General features: G+C 62.9%; 2 protein-coding genes across 6 annotated transcripts; one reads left to right on the top strand and one right to left on the bottom strand.

Annotated features, from left to right (window-relative positions):
* The first annotated feature begins 310 nt into the window (after nt 1-310).
* THTPA (thiamine triphosphatase) lies at nt 311-27,600 on the top strand. Of its 5 annotated transcripts, none has more exons than XM_067533135.1 (4): nt 311-446; nt 1,740-1,891; nt 25,749-26,617; nt 26,709-27,600. In XM_067533135.1, the coding sequence occupies exons 3-4, from the start codon at nt 25,759-25,761 to the stop codon at nt 26,975-26,977; spliced, it is 1,128 nt and encodes a 375-aa protein (XP_067389236.1). In that variant the 5' UTR covers nt 311-446; nt 1,740-1,891; nt 25,749-25,758; the 3' UTR covers nt 26,978-27,600. The 5 variants fall into 5 exon arrangements, with proteins under 5 accessions (XP_067389236.1, XP_067389234.1, XP_067389235.1 ...); XM_067533133.1 differs by having other exon boundaries at nt 322-446; nt 1,608-1,891; XM_067533134.1 differs by lacking the exons at nt 311-446; nt 1,740-1,891 and adding an exon at nt 24,914-25,035.
* ZFHX2 (zinc finger homeobox 2) lies at nt 7,253-18,394 on the bottom strand. Its single transcript, XM_067533116.1, is given in 10 exon segments — nt 7,253-8,112; nt 8,491-11,754; nt 11,936-12,056; nt 12,356-12,559; nt 12,909-12,961; nt 13,136-13,201; nt 13,719-13,962; nt 14,257-14,762; nt 16,226-18,259; nt 18,262-18,394. Coding segments are annotated over 10 exon segments (7,413 nt in total). The 3' UTR covers nt 7,253-7,324.
* Nucleotides 27,601-27,661: the final 61 nt, after the last annotated feature.

Below are 27,661 nucleotides of genomic sequence, written 5' to 3'. Positions count from 1 at the left end.
CCAGCTATCCCGTACACCCCATCCCTCCATCCCTCCATCCATGTGTCCATCTATCGATCCGTCTGTCCCGTACACCCCTTCTGTCCATCCCTCCATCCATCTGTTCATCTATCGATCCGTCTGTCCCGTACACCCCATCCGTCTGTCTGTCCATCCATCCATCCGTCCATCTATCCCGTACACCCCATCGATCTGTCCATCCATCTACCCATCTACCCATCCATCTATCCCATAGACCCTATCTATCCATCCATCCGTCCATCCATCCCCGTACACCGCATTTGTCTGTGCGTCCGTCCGTCCGTCCGTCCGTCCGTCCGTCCGTCCGTCCATCCCCGTACACCCCATCTATCTGTCTGTCTCTCAGGGAGCCTGGCTGAGGAAGAGGAGGCGCGGTCACCCGAGGACCCGTCACGTGGCTGCGAAGAGTCTCCTCGTCTGGCCAGGTGAGCGAGTGGTGGAGGAAAGGGGGGGCCGTTGGCGGCAGCCCCGCTGGGGGAAGGAACGGAGGTGTTAACAGGAAGGGGGCGTGGGCCGTCTTCCCTGCCGTGCTTCCTAATTGGCCAAGGGAGCCATGTCCAGGCCTGTCAAAAGCCAAAGCCGCGTTTGGATTGGCCGAGGGGATGGGATGACGAAGGGCCAGTCTCACCCCACTGCCCACTTTTGGCCACCGGAATCAGCCAAATGGGCTCCAAACCTCACGACTTTGCCTGCTGGGAAATGCCAGGCTGACGAAATCACGGCTTCTCCGAAGAGCCAACACTGCTGCCCGCGTCTCCCACCAAGACCCACGTCCAGCCGCCCGCCCCATGGGATTCCCGTCCGTTGGGACGCAGCCACCTTGGAACGGGAGGGAGAAATTGGGATTTCCCTGGGAAACTGGAGTCCCAAAGGATTTCCTGACCGGGATACCGAAAGTGCGGTACAAACGTGTGTCGTTTGGATAAGGCTGAAAGCTTTCCTTTGGGTCATGGTGAAACGTTCCTGTTTGATGTTCTCCTTTGGATTAGATTGTATTGATAGGTAGACAGAAAATGGGTGTGTCTGGGGATAGATGGATGGATGGATAGGGGTAAGGGGATAGATGGGTGGATGGAAGGAGGGATAGATAGATACGGTGTAAGGAGATGGATGGATGGAGGGATGGATGGATACGGTGTAAAGGGATAGAGGGATGGATGGAGGGATGATAGATAGATAGGGTGTAAGGGGATGGAGGGATAGATGGATAGGGTGTAAGGGGATGGATGGATGGATGCATAGGGTGTAAGAGGATGGATAGATCGATTGATCGATAGATAGATATGGTGTAAGGAGATGGATGGATGGATGGATGGATAGGGTGTAAGGGGATGGATGGATGGATAGGGTGTAAGGGGATGGATGGATGGATAGGGTGTAAGGGGATGGATGGATGGATGGATAGATAGGGTGTAAGGGGATGGATGGATGGATGGATGAGCGTGTATTATATACAAAGTCTGTCTTCCCAAATATATCTAATATAATCTCATATATATTAAGGTCAAAACAAATTTATTCCTGAGAAATGCTTCCCTGTTTCGATGGCTTGGACCCAACGGTTTCCAGGAATTTTCTTCTCCCAGGTAGCCTCTATATTTCAATTCCCCATCTGATCCGGGACCGAAGGAAATTGGGAAAAGCTGGGATTTCCCTCAGGAGGGGAAAATGCGAGATTCCGACAGCCTGGATACCCAGCAAATTCTCCGCCTTTCCAGGTCTCAGATTTGGGAGACCTCCGAGACCATTGAAAGGGTTGATAAAAGCACCGGGACTAAGGAGGGTTGCTTCGCAGTCAGAGGAAACCTGGAAATGTCTTGGAGGCTGAAGAAAGCGCAAGGATCTAAAGACCAAGAGGATCCCAGCAGAGGTGAGTCAGATTTATCCTTTCACGCACATTTCTTCCAAAAAAAAAATTGTGAAAAATACGAGAGAGCAGCAAGAAGTGTGGATTTTTCCTGCTGGGGACCCAGATACGGTGGGGTGGTGTGATGGGGCCATGTCTCAGTGCTGTGGGTCCCAGGCACCGGGATATGTGGGTGACGGGGCCATGTCTTGGTGCTGGGGGTTCCAGGGGATGGGATATGGGGTGTGACCGGGCCATGTCTTGGGGCTAGGATATGGGGGGTGATGGGGCTGTGTTTTTGTGATGGGGGTTCCAGGGGCTGGGATATGGGGGTTGACAGGGCCATGTCTTGGTGCTGGGGGTCCCAGGTGGTGGGATATGGGGGGGGGGGTGACGGGGCCATGTCTTGGTGCTGGGGGTCCCAGAGCCTGGGATATGGAGGTTGACGGGTCCGTGTCTCGGTTCTGGGATATGGGGCGGTGTCGGGGCCGTGTCTCGATATTGGGGGTCCCAGGGACTGGGATATGGGGGTTGATGAGGCCATGTGTTGGTGCTGGAGGTCCCAAAGGCTGGGATATGGGGGTTGACGGGTCCGTGTCTTGGTGCTGGGATATGGGGCGGTGTTGGGGCTGTGTGTTGGTGCTGGGGGTCCCAGGCACTGGGATATGGGGGGTGATGGGGCCGTGCCAGCCCTTGTCTCTATTCCTCTAGGGCATTCCTCCATAATTCTCCCGTCCGCTTCGTCACTCCCTCTGTCCAGCCTGGATCCTGACTGCTCCCCACCCCACCCAACCCCTCATCCCACGCCCGTTTCCACTGAGAACGTAACATCGGCACGGCCAGACCGGGGCGGACCCAGCGTCCCTCCAGCCCCGCGTCCTGTCTGACGGCTGGCCGAGGCCAGGCGCTCCGGGGGGGAATGAACAGCCCAGGTGCCGTCGTGTGACTGCCCCCGGGTTTTCCCTTTCCCGGATTTGCGCATAACTGGCGAGTTACGAAAAAAACACAGACGCCAAAACCGCCGGCGGCTCCGTGGCCGTTTACCCCCCCTGATGCTTTTCAGCGACCTCAGGAAAAATCCCCAGCGTGACTTTTGGTTTTGAATGCTTCTGTTTCAAATGCCTTTTTGGGTCCCGATTGCCCTCGTCTGCCTCACAACGACCCAGTCGAACGCCTTTTTTGCGCCTTTCCAAACCTTTGGAACGATTTCCCTTTGGCCTCGGCCGGGAGCCACGATTCCGTTCCATTTTTACCAATTGCCAACGGGGCCGTCTGGTTTCCGCCCACCCCGCAGCGTAGGAGATGAGGGTTGGAAGGGCCCTCGGGGGGTATATACTCCAATCCCCTGCTCCACGCAGGATCGACCCCGACTAAACCATCCCAGTTTGTCAAATCTTTCTCTTCACCGGATGATTTACCACTTCCGTTTCCCCCATCATGTCCCCTTCTTTCCACATCTCCCCATCTCTTCTCTCCTCCTCCCCAGTCAAAGACAGGACCTTTGTCCACCCTCCTTTGGCAAAAGACCCGATTCTTTTGGGGGGGAAACTCCGGCGAGGCAGAGAAAGGTAGGGCAAGAGAGCCACGGCCCCTCTGTATCTTCTAACGCTGGGGTCGGTTCGGAGCTAATAGTCCCAGATCCCACAAAGATTCTGCCCAGCCGTGGCACCAGTTAGGGCGCAAGATATCCCCCTGGGTCGAAAAGTTCATGGACCTCTCAAGAGGTTCTTGGGCATACAGTTCCCATCAAAACTGGGGCATCACGTCAACCAACGGCAATGAATGGGCCGGCTCGTCCCACGAGATCTGAGCCTCTCGCAATTGTCACCAGTTTGACCCTCCTCAACACCCTGTCGGGTGGGGAAGCCTGATTGCTACCAAGGCGGGAAACTGAGGCACAGCGTGGTCAAGTGACTTGGCCACGGTCACGCAGGGGTCTGGGGCGGGGAGCAGGGATTTGAACCTGCGTTTCCTGCGTGCCAGGCTGGCGCTGGAGCGGGTCGAAAAAGGATGTGATGGTGCAATAATTGCCGGTAATAGAGGCGTTAATCTCTGTGCACACGGGCGGCCGGATGAAACGTTATTCCTGAGCTGGATGCTGATAGGGCGGTGCGGAGGGTAAATACGGTGACGATCTGAGATGCTCAGACCTCGTGGGACGAGCCGGACCATTCATTGCCATTGGTTGACATGATGCCCCAATTTGATGGGCCCCCGGCTTGTGTCTCACTGGTGGACAGAGGGATCTGGGTGGCGCAAACAGGCCAGCCCGGTGACCCCGGACGCCTGGGTTCTCCTCCCAGATCTAGCACTGGGCGACCTTAGGCCAGTTGTGTGCCCCGCTCCGGGCCTCAGTTTCTCCATCTGCAAAGAGGGGGGGAGGGACAATGACTCTGCCCGCCTTTGCAAGGGGCTTTGAGATCTGCAAATCAAGCATCTGCAGCCCGTTGGTGTCGGTGGAGGGGGAAACGTGGGGTGGATGGGAGACCCCCCCCACTGTACTCCTCCGCCCCCTCCATCTTCTCGTGCTCCGGGGTTAGAAAATGCTGGGGCGGGGGGATGCCTGGGTGAATATTTGGGGGTTTGAGATGATGGGGGGAGGATGAGTGGGGGGCAGGGAGATGATGGGGTGGGCAGCCATAGTAAGGGGCGGGGCTGGGGCACTGGGGGGGAGAAGACCAGTATGGGGGTGGTTGGAGAGGGCGAAGGTGGCAGAAAGGATGGAGGGGGGGCTAGGAAGGGGACAGTCATAGGAACCTGGGGGGCCATACAGGGGGGTGATTGATGGGGAACTGGGGGGGGGGGGACACCTTGTCTCCCGCCATCCCCCAGACTCTTTCCTGACCACCTGGGACGGATGAGGTTAGATGGGGGGATAGGGTAATAGAGCGAGGCTTTAATTTTGGTGGGTCACACCAAAATGGCATCCAGTGGGTTCCTCCCCATATGCAAATCCCCACAGGCTGACCTACACAGTCACCCCACCTCATTTCTGCCTCGTAACCCCTCCCCACTCCACTGGCCACCCCACCTGGGCTTCCACTGCTCCACCTGCCTCCTTGGCCCCACCCCTGTCTGCAGTGGACCCTCCCACCTCCTTGGCCCCACCCCTGTCTGCAGTGGACCCTCCCACCTCCTTAGCCCCACCTCTTGCTGCGATGGCCATGCCCATGTTCTTAGCCCCACCTCTTGCCAGCAGGGAGAGAGGCCAGGCCACAGAGCAATAAGCGGAATCTGCTTATGTCAGTGTCCCCAAACTTTGGGGGTTGCACCCTCCGCTTACCTGGTCCTGCCCCCCCGTGGGGCCAGGAATCGGGGCTGCAGCTGGGGGCAGGGCCAGAGTGGAGATGGGGCCAAAACGGGGCTCGGTGGCACTCCCCCCCCCCCCATAGGTGGCTGGCCCAAGTCCCGCTGTGCCCCCTGAACATTCCTCTGTGGGGGACTCCCCCCACAGCTTGGAGACCTCTGGCTTATGCTCCCCCCCCACAACCCTATGGCGCCTGAGGCGGGTCAAAGTGAAAGGGGCAGGGTCAATGAGGGGGCGGTCACACAAAAAAGAGGTGGAACTGGGGAGCTGGGCAGGCCAAAGGTGAAGGGGCGGGGCTAATTTAGGGAGGGGAGGGGCTAATGGAGGAAGGGGTGGGGCCAAAACAGCCTTTAAGGAGGTGGGAAGGGCCAAGGGCTGAAGGGGCGTGGCTGAGGAAGGGGGTGGGTCTACTTGAGAAAGGGGCGGAGCCTATATCAAAAGAGGTGGGATCAGTGGGGGAAGGCCGGAGGTCTCTGGAGGAAGAGTGGAGCCAGAAGATAAAGGGCGGGGGCAGGGCCAACAAGGAGGGGGAGGAGTCAGGTCGGGGAAGGGGCTCCTTCCAAAGGAGGCGGAGCCGGGGAGGGGGGGGACACACAGGACAATTATAAAACCGTGGGAATTCCCGCCCGCCATTTCCTGCCGCTTTCGCCTTTCCCACTCCATCTCTCATCCGCTCCGTGACCCTGTCTCGTTCCCCCCCCCAATTCGTCCCCCAGCCCCCCCTTTCTTTCATAGCATTTTTTTCAATTCCTTTTTATTTCCTTTTGGGGGGGGGGGGTCTTTTTCCTTCTTCCCTGCCCCCCCCCCATTTTCTTTAAATACACAACAAACGCCGGGTTGGTTTTTTTGGTGCTCCAGTGAGGCGGGCAGGTTGGAGGTGGGCTGGCGATCCCATAATCCCACATTTTCTTCCTTTCCGCCCCCTCCCTCAGTTTGTAGTTCGTTTGGTTCGTGGCGACAGAAAAACGGCTGTGTCCCGCCGTGTGAACAACTCCATCCTGGGGGGGGGGGGACGGAGCTGGGGGGGTGGGACAGAAAGAAAATTGAATCCGGGGTGGGTGGGTGGGGGGAATCAGACCCACCCTTTGGCTCAAATGGGTGCCATCAGACACTGGGGGGTGCAGCCTTTGGGTCCGCGTCCTCTTTTGCTGGGGGGGGGGGCATCTTTCAGATCCTGGTTCTCGTCTTTCCTTGGTGGTGAGGGGGGGGTTTTTTTGGTTGCGGTTGCGGCGCCATTGGGGGGGGAGAAACTTTGGCTCCGCGGGATTGGGGGGGAATGGGTTGAATTCATTTCCAAGTCCAGTGGTTCGGCAGGTGGGGGTGGATATTTTTTTTGGGGGGGGGGCAGGAAACCGGGCGCGCAGGGATGTTTTAAAGCCATTGAAGAAAGTGGGGGGGGGCAGGGGAAGCGTCCGTCGATCCGCCCCCCCCCCCATCGCCCCGGCCCAGGGTCCCCCTGGAGAAATTGTGGGGGGGGGATGCAAGGGCTGGTCCCGCGAAGTCTCCCGTTTGGTTGGCGCTGGAGTCAGTGTCCGTCCATCCGTCCCAACGAGTTCTGTACATAAGGGGCGGAGCATGCTCACGGGGAGGAGAAGAGGTGGGGTTTTGGATGGGGGGGACCCAGGGGTTTTCTCCCCCCCCTTTTCGTTTCCTTGAGTTTCTCTCTCTCGTGCTGTCCATTCATTTAGTTTTGTTTTTGGCCTGTTTTGTGCTGGGGGGGTGGGCAGCCGGGGGGGGGACAGCCTGGGAGGGCCCCTGGGGGGTTGGCATGGGGGGATTTGGGTGGGGGGGGAGGAGGGGCAGCCAGGAGCCAGTTGGGGGTATATGGATGTGTTTGTCAGGCAGTGGGGGCTCCGGGGGGCTCCTCCAAGGTGTAGGGGCTGGAAGTGAGGGTTCTGGGGGGGTCCTCAGGGTGGGGGGGCTTGGGGTTGGAATTGGGGCTCCTGGATGGGTTTATGGGGGGTCCCCCAGGATGTGGGGGGCTAGGGGCCGGCAGTTGGTGTTCCAGGGGTCCCCCAGGGTGTGGGGGGGCTAGGGGCCGGCAGTGGGGGTTCCAGGCTGGGCGCCACCCAGGCCGGGGGCGGGGGGGTTGTTCCCACAGGTTGGGATCCCGGCTGCGCTGGATGTCCCCCGGCTGCGCCCGGCGCTGTTCATAAAGCTAGCAGCGTGGCTGAGGTAGAGTTGCTTTTTGGGCTGGGGTCCGAGTGAGGTAACTTTGCTTCCTCTTTGGCAAAGGCCGGGGCGAGGGGCAGGGCAGGGGGGCCGGCAGCGGTGGTGGGGCTGGCAGCGGGGCCGGTGGCAACGGCAGGGGGGGGCCCGGCTTTGCGGCGGTGGGCGCTGGACCGGAGGTGGGCCCCCAGCGCCTCCCGCCCGCTCACCAGCACCTCGCAGGCCAGGCAGTGGTAGGTGCAGACGGGCACCCGCCGCGGCGCCGGCGCCGGGCGGCCAAAGTAACATGAGCCGGCCTGGTGGGCGGCCGCCTCTGCCTCACCCTCGAAGGCCGCCTGGCACCGGCCGCACAGGTAGCGGTGGGCCACGTCCACCGTGGAGACGCCGGCCGGCTCTGGGGCCGGTAGGAGGCCGGCGAGGGTCTGAGGTATGACCGGGTTCACCGGGAAGAGACCTGTCTTCAGGCCGTACAGCTGCTGGAAGTAGCCGCCGGGCAGTGGGGCCCCGAAAAGCGAGGGCGGGGTGCCCGCTGGCACCGGGAAGGGAAGGAAGGGGCCACCCAGCAGGGCAGGGGCCACCGGCTGCAGGGGCTTTGGCGCCACCTTCCGGGCGGGCGAGGCCGGGCTGGCCGCAGCGGGAAGGGGAGGTCGGGCAGCTCCCGGCTCTGGCTGGGTCTCCCCGGTGGGCTCACCCAGCTGGCTCTGAGGTAAGGGGCGTCCCAGCGGCATGGAAGCCAGGAGTCCGGAGCCGGCGTTGGCAGCAGAGGCACCTGGGAGAAGAAAAGACGGGGAGGTCATGATTGTGGGGTTCAGCATCCCGGCCGCCCCCCCAGTCCCCTCTTTCACCAACCACAGGGATCTCCACCCCATAGGGTCCCCAGAGAGGGGGTACAAAGCTGGGAAAGGGAGGGCGGGGATGGGGAACTGGAGTCAGGGGTGTAGGAAGCTGGGAGTGGGTGGGGAATCTGGCGGGGTAGCTGGGAAGAGGGGTGGGGGTGGGGAGCACATGGGAGAGGCAATGCAGAGGGGTGGGGGCACAGGGCAGGATGCCGGAAGCGGGGGGGGCAGGGCATCCGCAGTGGGGACGGGAAAGTCCCCTCCCCCCACCCCCGCCGACCCCACTCACCTCACCACGCGTTGCCACTCACCTGCGGCGCCGGCCGCCGGGGAGGCTCCGGGGGGGCTGGGCAGGAGCGGGGGGCCCGGCGCCCCCTCATGGCCCTCGCTGCGCAGTTGGGCCTGCACGGCCTCCTTCAGCCGGGCCAGGTGGCCGCGGGAGAACAGGTGGCCGCGGCACGAGACGTAGAAGTCGTATTTGATCTGGCAGACAGGGCACTCGGCCCGGGACTCCGCGGGGCCCTCAGGGGGCGCCCCGGGGCCCCCCTCACCCATGGCTGCCTTGGCCTTCTTCTCTTTGGCCCGGGCGTTCTGGAACCAGACCTGGATCACCCTCCTGGGCAGCCCGATCTCCTCGCCCAGCACCTCGCACTCCTGCATGGTGGGCGTCCGGTAGGCCTCGTAACAGGCCTTCATGATCTTCAGCTGCAGGCTGGACATCTGGGTCCGGTAGCGGCGCTGGCCCAGCGGATCCAACCCGGCCGTGCCCTCCAACGCCCGCCCCTGCCCGCCTGGCGACTCCGGGTCGGCCAAAGAGGAGGAAGAAGACAAGGAGGAAAAGGAAGAGGAGTCGCTCAGATCGCCGCCGGCGGGACTCTGGACTTCACCGTCCTCTGGTGGCTCCGGCTCAACCTGGTTCACGCTGTAGGGGAAGCCAGGCGTCCCGCCGCCAGGGGCGTTGGCCATCCCACCATCGGAGACATTGGAGATCCCATCATCAGAGATGTTGGACGTCCCACCACTGGAGACGTTGGCCATCCCGGAGACGTGGGCCATCCCACCGCTGGAGACGTTGGAGAGTCCACCACTGGAGATGGCTATCCCAGAGACGCTGGCCGTCCCGCCACCAGAGACGTTGGAAATTCCACCACCAGAGACGTTGGCCATCCCACTGCCAGACACATTGGATGTCCCACTGCCAGGGCTCAACTTGGCCAAGGAAGAGGCTGCTGAGGTCTTGATGGGAGGGATCCCAGCACCGGCGGTGCACCGGAACTGCCCCTTGCGTTCCCTGGCGCGGGTGTTTTGGAACCACACCTGCACTACCCGTTTCTTGAGCCCCACCTCCTCCGAGATGCAGTCCAGCATCTTGCGGGTGGGGTTCGAATCTCGCACGTACCAGCGGTAGAGGACGTCCAGCTGCTCCGGGAGGATGGTGGTGCGGAGACGCTTGTCTCGCGGCGGCTCCCCTTCGCCGCTGCTCCCGCCACCCGGCGACTGGCTGCCGTCCTCATGCTTTCTCTTCAGGGGGGTCCCCTGGCTGCGGGGCAGCTCCGGCTGGGGCGCCCCAAATCCCAGCGGCAGGTCAGGAGGGGGCAGGAGTGCCGAGCCATGAGCTGCTGGTGGGTCGGAGGAGAACGTGGGGGCGCAGCTCTCCAGCAGTTCCACCGCTCCGTCGCTCGCTGGCTGATCTTCCTTGGGGTCTCCATCGCCCGCTGGCACCTCTTCCTCCTCCTCCTCCTCCTCTTCCTCAGCCGGTGGCTCCTGCTCTTCTTCCAGCTCCTCTTCCTCCAGCTCTTCCTCCTCTTCCTCGTTGGCTTCTGCCGAGGGCTGGTCATCGTAGCACTTCTTGAGATGCCGCACCAGGTCGAAGATGCACCGGAAGGCAGCTTGGCATTTCTTACAGCCGGGCTGGCCAGTGGCCCCACCGGCCCCCCCGGCCTCAGCACCATTCTTCCGGGCTTTCTGCCGGGCGTTCTGGAACCACACCACGATGACCCGGTTGGCCAAGCCCAGCAGGGCCGAGAGACGCTCCACCTCGCCGTCCTTGGGGTAGGCGCTGGCCTCGAAGAAGGACTGGAGCGCCTGTGACTGGAACTCAGTGAATTTGGTGCGGGAGAACCGCCGGCTCACCTGGCCGCCCCGGGATGGGTCCGTTCCCGCCCCAGCGGTGCCGCCCTCCTCTTCCTCACCCCGGAACCACCGCCCTTCGGCCTCGGGCAGCCCTGGAGGCACCACGACCGGCACCGGCTGCATCAAGAAAGGCGGGCACAGAGGGGGGATACCAGGCGGCGCCGGGGGGGTCTCCATGGGGGTCGCCCCCTCGGCCGGCGGGTACAGGCTGTCATAGGTCTTCCGGAACTGGGCGGCATAGCGGCTGAGGGCCTCGAAGGGCAGGAAGCGCCGGTGGACGTGCTCCTCGTGCGTCTTCAGGATGAGCATGTTGGAGAAGAGCTTCCCGCATGTGCCGCACCGGAGCTTCTCGGCTGGCGGGCGGGGCAGCGGGGCCGCCGGTGGGGGAGCCCCGCCGCCGCCCCCTCCCACCGCCGCCCCCTGTTTCCCCTCATTGTACTGGATCACTAACTCGAAGCCGAAGTTCTCAAGCAGGGCCTTGGCCGCCGGGTGGGAGGCCACGTTGGCTTCTTCTCCAGCGGCGTCCTCCTCCGTCTCCGGCTTTGCTGGGGCAGGCGGCACCGGCAGTGGCTCCTTCGGCGGCGCCAGGATCAGGGGGGCGGCGGAAGGGGCTGGCAGTGCTAAGGCCGGCGCTGCCAGGGCCAGCTTGGGTGCCCCCTTCAGGTCATGCAGGTAGAAGGGCAGCAGAAGCTGTTGCTGCTGGAGATTGAGGAGGGTCTCCGGCACCACTGGGAACGGGGGCAGCAGAGGCGGGGAGAAGAGCGGCGCCGGGAAAGGCAGAGCCCCCGGCACCTCCAGGAGCTTGGGGGGCTCTGCTTCGGCTGGGGGCACCGGGGCCGCCTCTGGGGCCTCCCCCGCCTCTGGCGCCTCTCCTTTGCCGGCAGCTTCCGCCTTGGCCACCCGGGAGCGGGTCTGGTGGAGGACGGAGCGCATGTGGATCTCCAGGGTGGAACTCTGGTTGTAGGACACCCGGCAGGTGGTGCATTTGTAGGGCTTGTCCGAGGAAGGCTGGGGGGCGCCGGCGGGCCCCGGCTCGCCCCGGGATGGGGCGGTGGGGTCGGCTGAAGCCTTCTTCATCTTGTGGAGGTGGGAGACGGAGTTGTAGTGGACCAGGAGGATGTTTTTCTGGGTGAAGGACTCTTTGCAGACCGTGCACTTGTAGGGCCGGGCCGGGTCCAGGAATTTGTCCAGGGCGAAGTTGGTGGCTTTCCGGTAAGACAGGGGGTGCCGCGGGTCCTGGGGGGCCGGCGTGGCCTCAGGGGGGTGCTGCTGCTCCTCGGAGGGGGCGGGCAGCTGGGGCGGGGCTTCCTCCTCTGCGTCGTCGGCCTTCGGCACCGGGGGTGAGGCCGGGCGGGGCTGGAGGGGCCGGGCGTCTGGGGCAGGAGGCGGTGAGGGGGCGGCGGGAAGCGGGGCTGAAAGGGTGTCGTCTCCAGTGGGGAGAACTGCGGGGTGGGGGGGAGGAGAGAGAGAAAGGTGTGGGGGGGTCAATAAAGGGGGAGTCCCTGGCTGGAATCCCCCCATACACCCCCAGTGCAGCCCCCCCAGGGGTGAAACCTCCCCCACCCCCAAGTCCTTCCTGAACCCCTCCTCATTCTCCGTCTCCCAGCACTAGGGGGCACTCACCTCTGGGTGCCACGTCACACTCCCCCCCGCAGTCCGGGTAGGGAGCTGCTCCTGGCTCGGGGGGGTCGGGGCCGGGGCCGGGCAGGACTTTGGTGGCAAAGTTAATCTCCACCGTGGTGGCCTGCGGAGGGAATGGAAGAGGGGGGTTAAAGGCGAACAAAGTTAGACTGTGCCCGGGCCCTGTCTGCCAGCCTGGCGCTAGGGGGTGCTGTGCTGTGGGGTCCCGGTGCTGGGGGTGCTGTGGGGGTCCCGGCATTAGGGGGCGCTGTGCTGTGCTGTGCTATGGGGTCCTGGCACTAGGGGGCGCTGTGCTGTGCTGTGCTGTGCTGTGGGGTCCTGGCACTAGGGGGCGCTGTGCTGTGCTGTGGGGTCCTGGCACTAGGGGGCGCTGTGCTGTGCTGTGCTAGGGGGGTCGCTCACCACGAGCAGCAGCCGCTCCACGCACTCGGGCACCACGTTGTGCACGTGGCTGAGGTGCACATGGAGGCTGCTCCGCCCGACCAGCTGCTCCTCCTGGCACAGGGGGCAACGATAGGTGGGCTGCAGGGCATGCTGGGAGTGGGCGTGGTTCTGCACCGCTGCCGCCGCCGCGCTCACGTAGCTGCAGTAGGGACAGCAGAACACCTGGGGGGGAAGGAGGGTCGTCAGACGGGGGGGACCCAGGCATCCGGGACGGGGGAAAACCTCCCAGGAAAGGGACTCAGGCATCCGGGAGCGGGGAAAGGGACTCGGGCATCCAGGAGCGGGGAAAGGGACCCAGGCGTCCGGAACGGGGGAATGGGATTCAGGCGTCCGGGACAGGGGAAAACCTCCCAGGAAAGGGACCCAGGCGTCCGGGACGGGGGAATGGGACCCAGGAGTCCAGGAGCGGGGAAAGGGACCCAGGCGTCCAGGAGGGGGGAAAATGTCCCAGGAAAGGGACCCAAGCGTCTGGGAGGCGGGAAAGGGACCCAGGCATCCGGGGGATGCTCACCGTAGTCTGGGGTTCCCCCGATGCTCGGCTCTTGGTCTTGGTCTCCTCGGGTCCTGCAGTGGCGAGGGGAGTGTTAGCGATGGGCTCTGGTTCCCCTCCCCCCCCAGCCTGCCCGCCTCTTGACCCAGCCGCCCCTCCCCCAGGAGATTTGAGGGGGCAGGGTGAGGCTGGAATCTCACAGAGGGGTGCAGGAACCCAGGCGTCCTGCGGGGGGTGGAGTCTCTCACCTGGGGGCGGGGCTTTCTTCAATGTCTCTTTCTCAGGGGTCGAGGGCTCGGCCGCCAGCTCCTTCCCTGGGGGGTGCAGAAGAGGGGAGGAGGTTACGGGAATGGGGGGGCCAAGGGGGTGGGGCCAGAGGGGGGCAGGATGTGATTAGCCCCAGGCAGTGACGTTGGACTGGACCCAGAACCAGAAGGTGCCCCTCGCTCCCGACCTGCAGCCCCGGGGGGGCTGTCAGGGAAACCGAGGCACATGCAGAGAATTTCTTTCTCTCTCTCTCTCCTCCCCGGGCTCAGTTTTTTTTCCCCCGTTCCTTCGTTCTGGTTGCCAGGCAACCAGCCCGGGTGTCTGTCATAATCCATTACGGGGCGAACGTTTCCCGCGGCCGCGTCGCGCTTGAATGTGTCCCAGAAGAATTAAACACCGAGGGGGGGAAGGGGAAAGGGGAGAGCAGTGGCCGTGCCGGTGCCCCTCACTCCCGACCCACAGCCACCCCTGCCAGCCCGGCGCCCCTCACTCCCGACCCACAGCCCCACCCTGCCAGCCCGGCGCCCCTCACTCCCAACCCACAGCCTCCCCCGCCCGGGTTACCAGCGCTTTGGGGCAGGGCCTCGGCCAGGCGGACGTATCTCTCCAGGGCCGTCATGCCCTCATCCATGGGGCGCCCCCCCGGCAGTGGCGGCTGGAGGTGGTGGGGGCCCGGGGCCTCGTGGTGCCGGGGGGCCCGCAGGTGGCGCAGCATGGCCAGGCGGGATGGCGCGGTGGCGTCACAGAGCAGGCAGCGGAAGTGGGGGGGGGCCGGACCCGGCGCCGAGGCCTCCAACTGCAGCAGGAACTGGGGGGCCGGGAGGGGGGGAGAAAGAGAGGTCGGGGGGGGAGAGACAGGGAGCCCCCCTCCCTCCCCACCAGCACCCGTCTGGGTCCCCTCCCCCATAGCCTGGTTGCCACGCCCACTCTTGACATGCTCCGCCTCCAACGCCTGTAGCCCGCCCCGCCCCGCTGAACCGTGCAGCCTGGCCGGCCCTCCTCTGGTCCCCTCTAGCCCCGCCCCCAGCTCCTCCTCCATAGCCCCGCCTCCTCCTCCTCCCCTCCAAGCCCCTCCCTTCCCCGCAGCCCCGCCCCCCCTCACCTTGTAGCCTCGCTCGCCCTCCTCGTGCCCAGCCCCCCGCACGTGCAGCCGCATCTTCTCCTTGCTGTTGGTCTCGTAGTCACAGAGGTTGCAGCGCAGGTGGAGAGGGGGCGGGGCGGGGGCGGAGCTGGGCTGCAGCTCCACCCCTGCGGGGTGGGCGGCGGCTGGGAAGGCGCCGCCCCCCTCGCGCAGGTGAGCGGCCAGCTGGTACTTGTGGGTGTGTTTGTCGGTCTTGAGGTGCAGCTGGAAGTTGGCCTTGAGTTGGGTGCTGTAGGCGCAGAGGCGGCAGCGGTGCAGGTCCCCCGCCACCTCCTTCCACTCCGCCTCGGGCAGCCGGCGCGGGGCGGTCGAGTGGCGCAGCAGCTCCTCCACGCTATCCGTGCCGAAGCGCTGGCAGACCAGGCAGCCGAAGAGCCGCCCCGAGGCTACCGGCGCAGCCGGTGGCGGGGACTCGGGCGCCAACGGGGGCAGAGGACACGGGGAGGGGGAAAGCAGCACCGGAGCTGCTGGGCGGGGGGCAGAGAAAGAACGAGACAAGGGAAATGAGGAAGAGAAAAAGGAGGAATGAACGAACGAATGAATGAGAGAACAAGGCAGAGAGAGAGAGAGAGAGGAATGAATGAATGAATGAATGAATGAATGAATGGACAAAAAACGAAACGAAAGAACGAATGAATGTATAAGAAATAAAATGCATAAACAAGCAAAAGTCCAAGAATGGATGGATGGAGGGTTAGAAGGGGTATAGGGGGATGGATAGATGGATGGAGGGGTAGAAGGGTATAGAGGGATGGATGGATGGAGGGGTAGAAGGGTATAGGGGGATGGATGGAGGGGTAGAAGGGTATAGGGGGATGGATGGATGGATGGAGGGGTAGAAGGGTATAGGGGGATGGATGGAGGAATAGAAGGGGTATAGGGGGATGGATGGATGGATGGATGGATGGAGGGGTAGAAGGGGTATAGGGGGATGGATGGATGGAGGGGTAGAAGGATATAGGGGGATGAATGGATGGATGGATGGGTAGAAGGGTATAGGGGGATGGATGGATGGATGGAGGGGTAGAAGGGTATAGGGGGATGGATGGATGGATGGAGGGGTAGAAGGGTATAGGGGGATGGATGGATGGAGGGGTAGAAGGGTATAGGGGGATGGATGGAGGAGTAGAAGGGGTATAGGGGGATGGATGGATGGATGGATGGAGGGGTAGAAGGGTATAGGGGGATGGATGGAGGGAGGGAGGGAGGGAGGGGTTGAAGGGGTATAGGGGGATGGATGGAGGGAGGGAGGGGTCGAAGGGGTATAGGGGGATGGATGGATGGATGAGAGAGAGAGAAAAAAAAAGGAAAGAACAAAAGAAAAATAGGGATGAATAAACAATGAAAATGGAAGGAAGGAAGAAAAGAATGATAAAAAGATAGGGAGAAATGTAGAGAGAGACGAACAGAAGAGAATGGATAAAGTCTGTTAATATTGACCTGATGACATTTTCTCTCCTGTCCCTACAAACTCTCTTGGGGGATCCCAGCCCTCCCAGCCCCCTCCAGGTTATCAGTGTCCAGCCCCCTGGAAGGAGAATCGTGGGATGGAGCAGGAGGGAGGGGATGGGGCTCTCAGAGACGGAAGTAGGGTTGGGAAGGGGCATGGAGGGCACTGGTTGGGGTGGACATGGGGAGACATGGGGAGGAAGGAGAGACATGGGAGCAAGTGAACAGGAATCCCCCCTACTGATGGCCATGCAGACGTTGGACCCCACTGTTGGCCAAGCCAACACTGACCTCACTCTGTTGGCCAACCCAACGTTGACCCCACCATTGGCCTACTGAACGTTGACCCTACTGTTGGCCAGCCCCTCCAAAATTAACCAGTGTTGGGAACGGGGGGCACCGTGTGGGCGGAAGGGTCACTGGTGGTGAGAGTGGGAGACAGGAAGACATGGTGTGAGGCAAAGGGACGCAGCCCCCTTACCTGGTGCTGAAACTGCCCCCTTCCTCCCAGTGGGAACCAGTGGGTGGAAGCCATTGAGCAACAGCTGGGCTGGTTCCATGGACTTCTCCACCCGCAGTCCCGGGGCGGCGCTGGTGGCTCCTGCATGGTGGTGGCCGGGGTGGTGGTGGTGGTGACCCAAAGCCTGCACCCCATAGAACTGGAAGAGCTCGGCCTGCGGCTGCTGTTTCCCCCCACTGCTCCCCCCCGGCTGCCCCAGGAGCCCGGGCAAAGCCAACGGCAGCCCTTGGTGGAGGAGAAGCACATTCTGCATGTGCTTTTCCGACGTCATGTGGATACGCAGGTTGCGGGAGATGCTGGTCTCATAGCTGCAGACTTTGCACTGCCAGGAGGTCTTGCCCTTGGCTTCTTTCTCCTCAGGGGCCACTGGTGTCGGGGCTGGAGGGGTGGCGGGGGGCACCGGCTGGGCCCCACCGCTCGTGTTTGCTTGGAAACCCTGGAGGTTGGCCAGATGCTTGTCGGACTGCATGTGGATGCTGAGATTCCCCTTGGTGGTGGTGGAGTAGTTGCAGGCCTCACAGCGGTAGGGCTTGTAGCCACAGTTGTAGCTCTCGCCCCGGGCCAGGCGTGGGTGGGGGCCCCCGGCACTGCAGTAGGCGCAGTGGCTGTTGCTCTCGGGATGCTTCTCCTTCATGTGGACATCCAAGGTCTGCTGGTACTTGTAGTGCCAGTTGCATTTGGGGCACTTGAGAGTTTTGCAGGAGTTACGGGAATGCAACAGGGACATGTGGCCAGAGAGACTGAGTCCGGGATAGGCCATGGCTGCATAATCATCCCCGAAGCCAAAAGGGACCCCTCCACTGTTGGGGTTGGTCCCACTGTTGGCCAACCCAACGTTGGATTCATTGTTGACGTCATTGTTGGCCAACCCAACATTGGATTCATTGTTGACGTCGTTGTTGGCCAACCCAACGTTGGATTCATTGTTGACGTCGGCGATGGCCTTCCCTGGGGATGGGTCATCCGGGACGTTGGCGCCCCTGGGTGGGCTTTGGCCTCGTGAGCTTTGGTCCGGCAGAAGCCTCAGCCCATCCTCTTGTTCCTTCTTGCCTTCAGCCTTCTCCTCCTGCGGCTCCTCCTCTTCCTCACCCCCCTTGGCCCAATCCGCGCCGCCGGCCCTTGAATCTTTGGCATCGGGTGGCTTGCGTCCTCGGAGGCTTCTCTCCTCCTCCTCCTCCTCCTTCAGTACATTCACCCATCCACTACACATTCCAGCACTGAGGTCCACCCCGCTGGTGGGGTTATTTGGTTCTAGGAAGCTGAGGGCAGTGCCCTGGAGCACGGCAGGGACGCCTCTGGACAGGGCCCGGAGCTCCCCGGGGCTGAGTCGCGTCCCATGGGCCGAGAGGGCGTGGGACGCCAAGGAGCGGCCCCGTCGGAAGGAGAGATGGCAGGCCAAGCACAGCCAGAGCGGCCGTGGCGGTTCTTCCTTTCGGCCAATTTTGGCTTCTCCCTCCCCGTCGGTGGCGGCATCTTTGGGTTTGGTGGGAGAGTTTTTGGCAGAGGTGGTGGGAGCAGAGGCCCTGGCTAGTCGGTAGCTGCAGAAGGCGCCGGAGGGGGGCCGCTCGCCCGGCGCTGAGGTATTCTGGGACATTTGGTCAGTAGACGTAAAGCCTTGGTTGGGGCCGCCATCTTGGACGTGGAGGGTGGACACCGGCAGGGTTGCCATGGCGCTGGGGTAGCCCTTTGGTAAGAGAACATGGCCGCCGCCGAGGAGATAGACTGAGCCATCCGTGGAGAAGAGAAGCTGGGCTGCGTTGCCACCATCTTCCTCCTCCTCCTCGTCATCATCTTCTTCTTCCTCCTCCTCCAGGTTGGCGTCTTCCCTGGGGGCGGAGGGGCGGAGGCGGGACGGGCTTGGGGCTTCTAGGCCAAAACCTGCCTGGAGTCGCGGGGCGGCTGGGACGCCTGCCGGTAGGTTGGCGGGGCCCGGTGCTGGCTGGGGGCCGGGGCCCGGCCTCATGGTCTCAGCAGGGGAAGGGGAGGCGGAGGGGGGTCCGGCAGGGCGGGTTCTTTGGTGGCTGGAGGGGCGGAGGGGTCCTGAGGGGGCCAGCCCGCAGCCCTGTCATCCTGCCCCTGGGCCGAGTGGGCAGAGGAAGAGGAGGAGGCGGAGTTAGAGGGGGCGTCCATGGCGGCGGGAGGCGTGCGGAGAGGTCATCTCAGCGCTGGAGCCGAGATGCTGGGGGGGGGGGAGAGAGAACGGAAGGAGAGAATGAGAAAAAGAATGAGCGTGAGAGAAATGGGGGGCGTGGGAACCCTTCCCTCCTGCCCCCCACCCGGCCCCATGCCCCCAACCCCTGGCTATGAGGAATGGGGGAGCAGAGTCCCCTGGGGGGCAGTGACTAGTTCTGCCTCCCCCCAATGCCGACTCAGCTCCACCCATCCCCTCTAGGGGGCGCTGGCCCCGATCCGGCCCCAGAGCGGAGGGCTGGGCTGGCTCGGGGGGGTGGGGGATGGGGTGGCTGGCAGGATTGGGGTACCGGTTGGGGCCGGGGGGGGGGGGCTGCAAGGTTCAGGCCCCAGCTGGTGTTTACAGAGTCACCCGGGCTGGAGAGGGCGATTTACATTGCAAATGGGGCGGAGAAACGAGAAACGGCTGGGAGCCAAGGGGCGGGGGCACTTGGGGGGCTGGGCCGAGAGACGGAGTTGCCAGGGGGTGGGAGCCCTGAGACCAGCCCCCTCCAGCTCCGACAGACAGACAGACGGAGAGACAGATAGGCATGGGGGGAGGGGTGGACAGAGGGTGTGTGGCGGGGGGGGGATAGATCGCTAGACAGACAGACAGACAGAGCGGGTGTACGGGGATAGATAGATACACACTGGGGCATAGGTGGACAGACAGACAGACAGGTGTGTGGGGAAGGGTGGATAGACAGACAGACAGACAGACAGATAGTGGGGGCATAGGGGGCAGACAGACAGACAGACGTCCACTCCTACATCCCCCCTCACCCTAGACCTCTCTGTCTGTCATCCATCTGCCCCCCCCCAGCTCAGTCTGGCTTTCAGAGCCCCCTTCACCCTCCCTGGAGGGGCGGGGCTTGTGGATGCAAATCGCCTCATTAGAGAGGCAGGGGGGGGGTTAATTAGCCCCAGCCTGGTCTCTGTGCCGGGAGACACAAAGGCAGTGGGGTGGGGGAGGGGAGGACAGCGGGCAGGACAGACGGACGGAGGGAGGGAAACAGAGACAGAGCTGGGGGGGGGGCTGGGGCCGCGCAGGCCGATGAGGGGAAATGAATATGGGGGGGGCCCCTGCCAGTCCAGCCCCCCTGGTGCCCTGCAGCCCCCCTGGGGCCCCTCACCCCGGCCAAGGGGCACCCCAGAGACGGGCGCCCTGGATGGGGGACTCCCAGCCTCTCCCATGGGAGGACTGGGGGGGGCAGGGCCTGGCTAAGAGGGGCCTGCAGTGGTCGGTCTCCATCCCACAATGCACAAGGGTGCTCATTTACATGCAATTTGCATACAATAGGGAACCCTGGGTGTCTAGACACTGAGCTGTTCCATGTGGTGGCAGGATGTGGGGTGGGGTTGACTGGAGGCTCCGCCCACTCATCTGCATATGCTAATATTTTAAAAAAACCCATCAGAGGGCTGTTGGGGGGTGGAGCGACTGTTAAAGCTTGAACATCCCCTCGCTGTCATGTGTGTGTGTGTGTGTGTGTGTACTGTGCGGTGTGCGTCGATCAGGTGTGTGTGTTGTGTACAGCGATCAGCTTTGTCAGTTGTGTGTGTGTTGTGTGTATTGGTTGTGTGTGCTGCTTTGGTGTGTGTTTTGTATATCAATTGTGTGTTGTGTACAATGATCGGCTGTGTCAGTTGGGTGTGTGATTGTGTGTGTGTGTGTTGTGTATATTGTGATTGTCATGTAAGGCAACTGTATATTGACTGGATGTGCTGTGTATATCAACTGTGTGTGTTGACGGTGTGTATCGTGTTGTGCATATCGATTGTGTGTGTTGTGTAAAGCGACTGTGTGCATTGATTGTGTGTGTGTGTGCCCTGTGTCTTCTGCATATCATCTCTGGGTATTGATTGTGTGTGTTGTGTATATCGATTGTGTGTGCTCTTTGTATTGTGTGTGTCAGTTGTGTGCCAACTTATGCGACTGTCACGTTTGTGCCAAGTGTGTGTCCTTGTGCTACACTTTGTGTCTCCCTGCTGCCTCTGTGAGGGTGTTTGTGTGGTGTGACAGAAAGTGTGATTGTGCAGAGAGTGCCGTCTCTGTTTGCTGGGATTGTGTAGCTCAGTGTGTTGTGTTGATGCAGCCGCAGTTGAGTGAGATCTGTTTTGGGGGTAGGGGGTTGCATGTGTGTTGTTGTGCAAGTTGCGTGTTTCTGTGACGTTGCATATTTTGCTGTGTCTCTTTCGGTGTGCTGTGTATTACTGTGAGATGTGTGTGTGCAGTGTTGTGTCATTACGTGGCGTTGTGTAGTAGCATGGTGCTGTTTTGGTTTGTACCTACGTGTCCATGGTATGTGTGACTTTGGGGGAGTCACGTGTGTGTGAGTTGTGTGCGAGTTGTGAGTTGTGTGCGATTGTGTGTCAGTGGTTTGTGTGCACGGTGTTCAGTGTCGAGGTGTGGGGTGACTGCTCTTTGGTGGTGTGTGTGGCAAGTGTTGTGTTATTGGGGATTGTGTGGTTGTAGCTGGCCGTTGGAGTGCGCTGTATGTGTGCGAAAGAGAGTGCATCATGTGGTGTGTTGCTGGGGTGGATTGTGTTACTGTGGGAAGGAACAATGAGGGATGTGGTGGTTGTGTTGTTGCAGTGGTGCTGTGTTACTGAAGTGCATGCTGGGATGTTGCAGATTGTGTCACAGGGGTTATGTGTTTTTGTATTTGTTCTCCAGTTGTGTGTTGTGGTGCAGTGTGCATTTGGGGTGTGTCATTAGGGTTTGTGTTGGACTTGTTTGTTGGAACTGCTCTTCTATGTTTCTGTTGTGTACTTTTTGTGGGGGCTGGGTTTTGTGTGTGTTGTTGGTTGTGGTGTGTATTTCTTGCGGTTTTGTATTTTGCATATTGTTGTCTGTGTGGTTGTTGTGGGTTTTGTGTAGTGTGTGTTATTGGTCGGATTTTGTGTTGTTTGGCTTTTGTGGGGTTCTGCTTTCTGTGTTGTGAGTTGGTTGTGTTTTTGTGGAGGGGGTGTTGTGTGGCTGTTGTATTTTGTATGTTGTGTGGCTGTTACGTGGTTTGTATTTTATGTGTTGTTGGTTCATTGTGTTTCAGTGGGGTGGTGTTGAGTGAATGTCATATTTTGCGTGTTGTGTGGCTGTGAACTTTGTGTATTGTTTTATAGGTTTGTGTCATGAGGTTTTGTATGTTTCTGATTGTGTGGTGGGTTCTTTGAAATGATGTTGTGTGGTTGTGTGATTTGCATTTTGTGTGTCGTTGGTTGTGGTTTTGGTGGTTGATTTCTGTGGGGTTGTGTCGTCATTTTGGGGGTCGCAGGTGTGTGTTTTTATGAAACCTATGGGTGTCTACTGCGGGTTGTGCGCTACCTTTGTCGTGTTGTGTCTGACTTTATTGCGGGAGCTGCTTTTGTGTTGGACTTTTGTGGTGTTTGCATTTCCGGTTTGATTTCTCTGTTGTGGGGCTTTGCCGTGTGTCTCTGCGCAGTGTGTTTCCGTGTGTCGCGCCGGCTGGTTGTGGTTTGTTTGCTTTGTGTGGGTGTTGTGGAGGGCGGGGGGGGCGGGGCTGAGTTGCTGGCACTCGTTTTGTGGGTCTGAGTTGTGGTTCTTTGGTGTGCGGCAGTGTCCCCCTGCCTTGTGCGTGCGATCCTGTGCCATGGGCCTTTTGTGTGCGGTGTGGCCTGCGGCCGGGGTCTGGCACACAACTGCCGCACAACTCGACGCAGGCGGGCGACAACCCCGCGTGGGCCTGAGCGAGGTCGGTGCGGTGTGATTCCAACCCACCGCATTGCCCAGTGTGGGGAGTCCCCGAAAACCAGGGAGAGCACCCAGGAGTCCTGACTCCCGGCCCCCCCCCCCCACACACACAACACACACACACACACACACACCCGGTTGTGCGGAGGAGGAGGAAGACGGATGGGAAATCGATGGGCTGACCCAGCCGGGGCACCGGGATCGATGAGCTGCCTTGATTCACTCCAGCTCCCAGCTCCCCGCTGCAGGGTGTTGGGGGGCAGCCCTCCCCCCACATTCCTCACCCCCCTATGGAAGGGGGCGGGGTGGGGGGCAATGGCAGGGTCTTACACACCCCATAGTCCTTCTCCCCCCATCTCCCCACACATCACGACCCCCCTACCCCGGCTCTTCTCCCCCCACCCCGCGACCCCCACTTTGGCTGCGGCGTGAGGGGGGGCAGGAGAGGGGTAGCTGGGTCCAGACAAAGGGGGGGCCCAAAGCAGCGATCCCCCAGCCGATGCCCCTCCCCCGTTCAGGCCTGGCCTGTGCCCCCCCCCCCCCGGCTGGCGACAGATCCGGGGCAGGAAGGAACCGGCCTCCCTTGCCCCCTGCGCCCCTCCGTCTGTCCGTCCGTCCTCACACCCCTCTGTCCGTCCCTCCATCCATCCATCCCTCCGTCTGTCCCCCCTGCGCCCCTCCGTCTGTCTGTCCCTCCGTCCTCACACCCCTCTGTCCGTCCCTCCGTCCTCACACCCCTCCGTCCGTCCCTCCATCCATCCCTCTGTCCCTCCATCCTCACACCCCTCTGTCTGTCCATCCCTCCATCCCTCCCGTCCGTCCCCCCTGCGTCCCTCCGTCTGTCCCTCTGTCCTCACACCCCTCCGTCCGTCCGTCCATCTTCACACCCCTCCGTCCCTCTGTCTGTCCCTCCATCCATCCATCGCCCTGTCCGTCTGTCCGTCCTCACACGCCTCCATCCCTCCCTCCCTCCCTCCTCCCCCTCCCCTCTTCCCCCCCCTGCACCTTTCTGCCTCCATCCCCCTCTTCCCTCGCCTTCCTCCTCCTCGCCTTCCTCCCCTGCCCTCCCCTCCCCCCTCCGTCCCGTCCCCCCCTCTCCACCGCCCCTCTCCCTCTCCCCCCCCCCCCGGCCGCGTCCCTCCCCCCGTTCACACGCTGCCAGCCGGAGTGAAGCGATGGGAAATCGATGCCACTTACTCTGCTCGCTGGAAGAAGGGGGCTCAGCGGCGGCCGGGGCCGGGCGGGGGGGGGGCTCCCTCCTCCAGCGCCTCCCCCTGGCTCAGGGCCGGCCCGCGGATCGATGGGGGCGCCGCCGGGGTTTCCCCATTGATTTACACTCCTCCGCTCCCGCCCTGCTCCGCTCCCTCGCTCCGGAGCGGCCGCTGGCGAGCTACACAATGGAATAATCAATTTCCCTCCCCCCCCCCCGCACCCCGGCGGGGGGGGGACACGGAGCAGGTGCAGCTGAGCATGATGGGAAATGTAGTCTCTCGCCGCCCCCCCCCCCAGCCAGCCAGGCTCGGCCCCCCCCCGCCCTGAAAAGGACAAAAAGGAGAGGGGGAGGGGCGTGTCTGAGCCCCCCCCACCAGAGCAGGTGCACTGCCCCACAGCGCCCCGCCCCCCCCCCCCCAGCCAGCCCCTCACACCGTATTTACCCTTCCTGCAGGGCTATTCTTGGGGAAACTGAGGCACGGAGCCGCTCAGGGCCTGGCCCGCGGGACCGTGGGGGGAAGAGCTGGAGTGTCTGCGCGCCCCCCCACTCCCGATCCTCCAGCCCTTTCCCCAACCGAGGCCCCTTCACTGACCCCCCCCCCCAGCCTTTCTCTCCCCCCCCCCCCGCCATCCATACACCCCTAGACCCACGTCCCCTCCCCAGCCCCCAACCCGTCCCCCTAGTTCTCCCCCCACATCTCTCTCCCCAGAGCCCTCTACTCCCCCACCAGGACCACCCCATCCCCCATAGCCCTTCGCCCATGCCACACCGCCCCATCTCCCCTCCACCCCACATAACCAGCCCCTTCCCCTCTGCCTTCTCCATCCCAATTCTTCCTCCATCCACATCTGGCTTCCCTGCCCTGCCCAGTGGTGCTGCATCAGGAGTAATCAACCGTGCGCCTCCAGATAGTCTCAGCCCCCCCTGCTCCAACCACTAGCGCCCACTCCCCTCCCTGAGTTGGCGAGAGAACCCAGGAGTCCTGGCTCCCAGCCCCCCTGCTCTAACCACTAGCCCCCACTGCCTTCCCATTGTCGGGGAGAGAACCCAGGAGTCCCCGCCTCCTGGTCCACCAGGGGTTAACCCCATTTCCTCAGTAAGGACCCCCCATCCTGCTGCTCCTAATTGCAGCTTTCTGGTCACCATAGCAACCAGGAGTGAAGACGTGAGACAGGCACCGCTGGGGGGCGGGGGTGGGGAGTGAGAAGGAGAGATAGAGGCCAAAGACACCGGCTTTCCGCAAGCCCTTATCGTCTGGAACTACAGCTCCCACAATGCCCTGCTTCACCTGGAACTACAGCGCCCACAATGCCCTGCTTCACCTGGGACTACAGCTCCCAGCATGCCTCGCTCTCCACAGAACTACAGCTCCCAGCATATGCTACTCCCCCTTGGCCCTACAACTCTGAGTCTGCCCTGATCCCTGAAACTACAGCTCCCAGCATGCCATTCCCCCTAGAACTACAGCTCCCAGCATGCCCTTCTCCTCTAGAACTACAGCTCCCAGCATGCCCTGCTTTGGGTCTCTGCACGACGCCAGTCAATTAATTCTCCAACGGGAAAAACCCCAGCTCCGATCCCGGCGCCGCAAGGGACTCTGGGAGCTGCTGATGCCCCGCCCACACGCTCGTATCCGCGCCGGCCAGGTAGCTGGGTCCGGGGAGGAGCGCGGGGCAGGTGAGGTCAGTGCTGGGGCCGTGGGGCGGGGCTGGGTGAAATACACTGCGCTGTGGGGAGTGGGGCAGGAGCTAGGCAGGGGCCGGGGCTGGGACACTGTGCTAGGGAGTCGGGGGCGGGGCTGGGTGAAGGTCAGTGTGCTATGGGGCAGGGGCGGAGGCGTCTGGGTGAAATACAATGTGCTATGGGGCCGGGGCTGGGACACTGTGCTATGGGGAGTGGAGCAGGGGCTGGGTGAAGAGCACTGTGCTATGGGGCAGGCGCTGAGCAGGGGTGCCGTGGGGCTGGACGAAATGCACTGCGCTATGGAGAGTGGGGCAGGAGCTGGGCAGGGGTGGGGCTGGGCAAAGGGCACTGAGCTATGGGGCGGGAGCTGGGTAGGGGGTGCTGTGGGACTGGGTGAAGGGCACTGTGCTATGGGACTGGGCAGGGGGTGCTGTGGGACTGGGCGAAGGGCACTGTGCTATGGGGCGGGAGCTGGGCAGGGGGTGCTGTGGGACTGGGCGAAGGGCACTGTGCTATGGGGCGGGAGCTGGGCAGGGGGTGCTGTGGGACTGGGCGAAGGGCACTGTGCTTTGGGGCGGGAGCTGGGCAGGGGGCACCATGGGGCTGGGCGAAGGGCACTGTGCTATGGGGCGGGAGCTGGGCAGGGGGCGTCGCGGTGGCAGGGGCGGGGTTACACTGTGTCTCACTGCCCCCTTCCTGCCCCGCAGAGGGGCCAGGATGGTGTCGGGTAGCATCGAGGTGGAGTCGAAGTTCGTGGCCGGGCCAGGCACGGAGGCCGAGCTGGTGGCCCTGGGGGCGACCCTGGCCGGCGACTCATCCTTCAGCGATCGCTACTTCGACACCCCCGACCTACGCCTCACCCTGGCCGACCACTGGCTGCGGCTCCGCCAGGGGGCCGGCTGGGAGCTCAAGTGCCCCCCGGAGCCAGCAGGGGGCACCGGCGGGTCCGGCCATGGCCCGGGGGCCACGACACGGGCGCCGCCAGCAGAGGGCGATGGAGGGTCCGGCCACGTCCTGGAAGCCACCTCCCAAGAGCCACCAGAAGAGGGCGCCAGAGCCTCTGGCCACATCCTGGAAGCCACGTCCCAGGCGACGCCAGCAGAGGGCACTGGAGCGTCAGGCCATGTCCCGGAGGCCACGTCCTTGGCGCCACCAGCAGAGGGCGCCGGAGCATCAGGCCACGTCCCGGAGGCCACGTCCCAGGTGCCGCCAGCAGAGGATGCCGGAGCATCCAGCCAAGTCCCAGAGGCCACGTCCCGGGCACCACCAGCTGTGGCCACCACATACCAGGAGCTGACGAGCCCCGGCGCCATCGTGGGCCGGCTGTGCGGGGTGCTGGGCGTGGCCCCTGGGCCCGGCTGGGACCAGCTGCCCGTGGCCATGGCCGGGCTGGGTCTGGAGCCGTTCGCCACCTTCGTGACGCGGCGCCGCAGCTACCGACTGGGGGGGGGTCTGCGGGTCGACCTGGACAAGACGGATTTCGGCTACGCCGTGGCCGAGGTGGAGGCCCTGGCCCGGGCGCCGGAGGACGTGCCGGCGGCACTGGAGGGGGTGATGCGGCTCCGGCGGGCTCTAGGTGAGTGGGGGTGGCTGGGGGGGAGCCCTGGAGCTCGTCTCAGCCCCCCAAACCTCCTGCCCCACTGATTTTGTCTTCCCACCCTTCCCAGGTCTGGATGGCGCTGCCGGCGTTCCCGGGAAGATGAGCGTCTACCTGCAGCGCTGGCGTCCCGCGCACTACCAGGCCCTGCTGCGGGCGGGGGTGCTGGCCGGGTCCCCCCACGGCACAGCCCCCGAGCTACCGGAGGAACACGGCCCCCCGGGAGCCAGAGGGGCGCGACAGCCGGAAATGGGGCCCAGCGGCCCCCTAGCGCCGGGACATGGCTCGTGCACGGACGGGACCCCCTCCGCCGCCGGAACCGGGCTCCGCCGCCGTTAAGCCGAGCGCCAAGCAAAGCCGGGAAACTGAGGCAGGGCCGTCGCCGGCTGCACGACCCAGGAACATGAGTCACGAGCCGGCGTAAACGCCCGACTGGCCGGGGGGAGAGAAATCACAGAGGACGAAGCACCCCCCGCCCCCTCCAGACATAATGCCCGGGACGCGGGGGGAGGACACGGCCCAACCCAGCAAAGGGTCAATGGAAGCGGCTCGGACCCACTGGTAGAAAATGAGTATGTGGGGCAAGAGAGAAAATGGGGGGGAAGGGCCTGGTGGAGGGAGGAATGTGGGGGGCCGGGTTGGTTGGTGAAAGGTGGCCAACGGGGTGGTGAATTTCCGGCTGGATTTAAGGGAGGGATGCTCAGTTGACCCCTACCATGTAAACGGGAACCACTGTTCCCCGGGAGCCAGCCCCCGCCGTGGGGCCCAGCCGGGGGGGGGAGGGGATCGGAGGGGGCTGTGGAAAACAAAGCCTTGAATTGCAGGACAGTCCCTCTAAAATCGGGGCATCGGCTCAGCGGGGACCCCCCACAGCTGTGGAGCCAGGCTGGCCCCCGGGGCAAGGTGGGGCAGGAGCCGGGGGACTAATAAAGACAGGTCACCAGCCAGTCACGTGAGACTCTGTGCGGAGGGGGGGAGGGGAAGAGCCTGCAGCTGGGGGGCTGCCCTAGATATTTGCGGGGA

The sequence above is a fragment of the Emydura macquarii genome, unplaced genomic scaffold (genome assembly GCF_026122565.2).
Source record: "Emydura macquarii macquarii isolate MOO-44397 ecotype Brisbane River unplaced genomic scaffold, CSIRO-AGI_Emac_v2 contig_3322, whole genome shotgun sequence".
Lineage (NCBI taxonomy): Eukaryota > Metazoa > Chordata > Testudines > Chelidae > Emydura > Emydura macquarii.
This window is presented reverse-complemented; position numbering and strand designations above follow the sequence as displayed.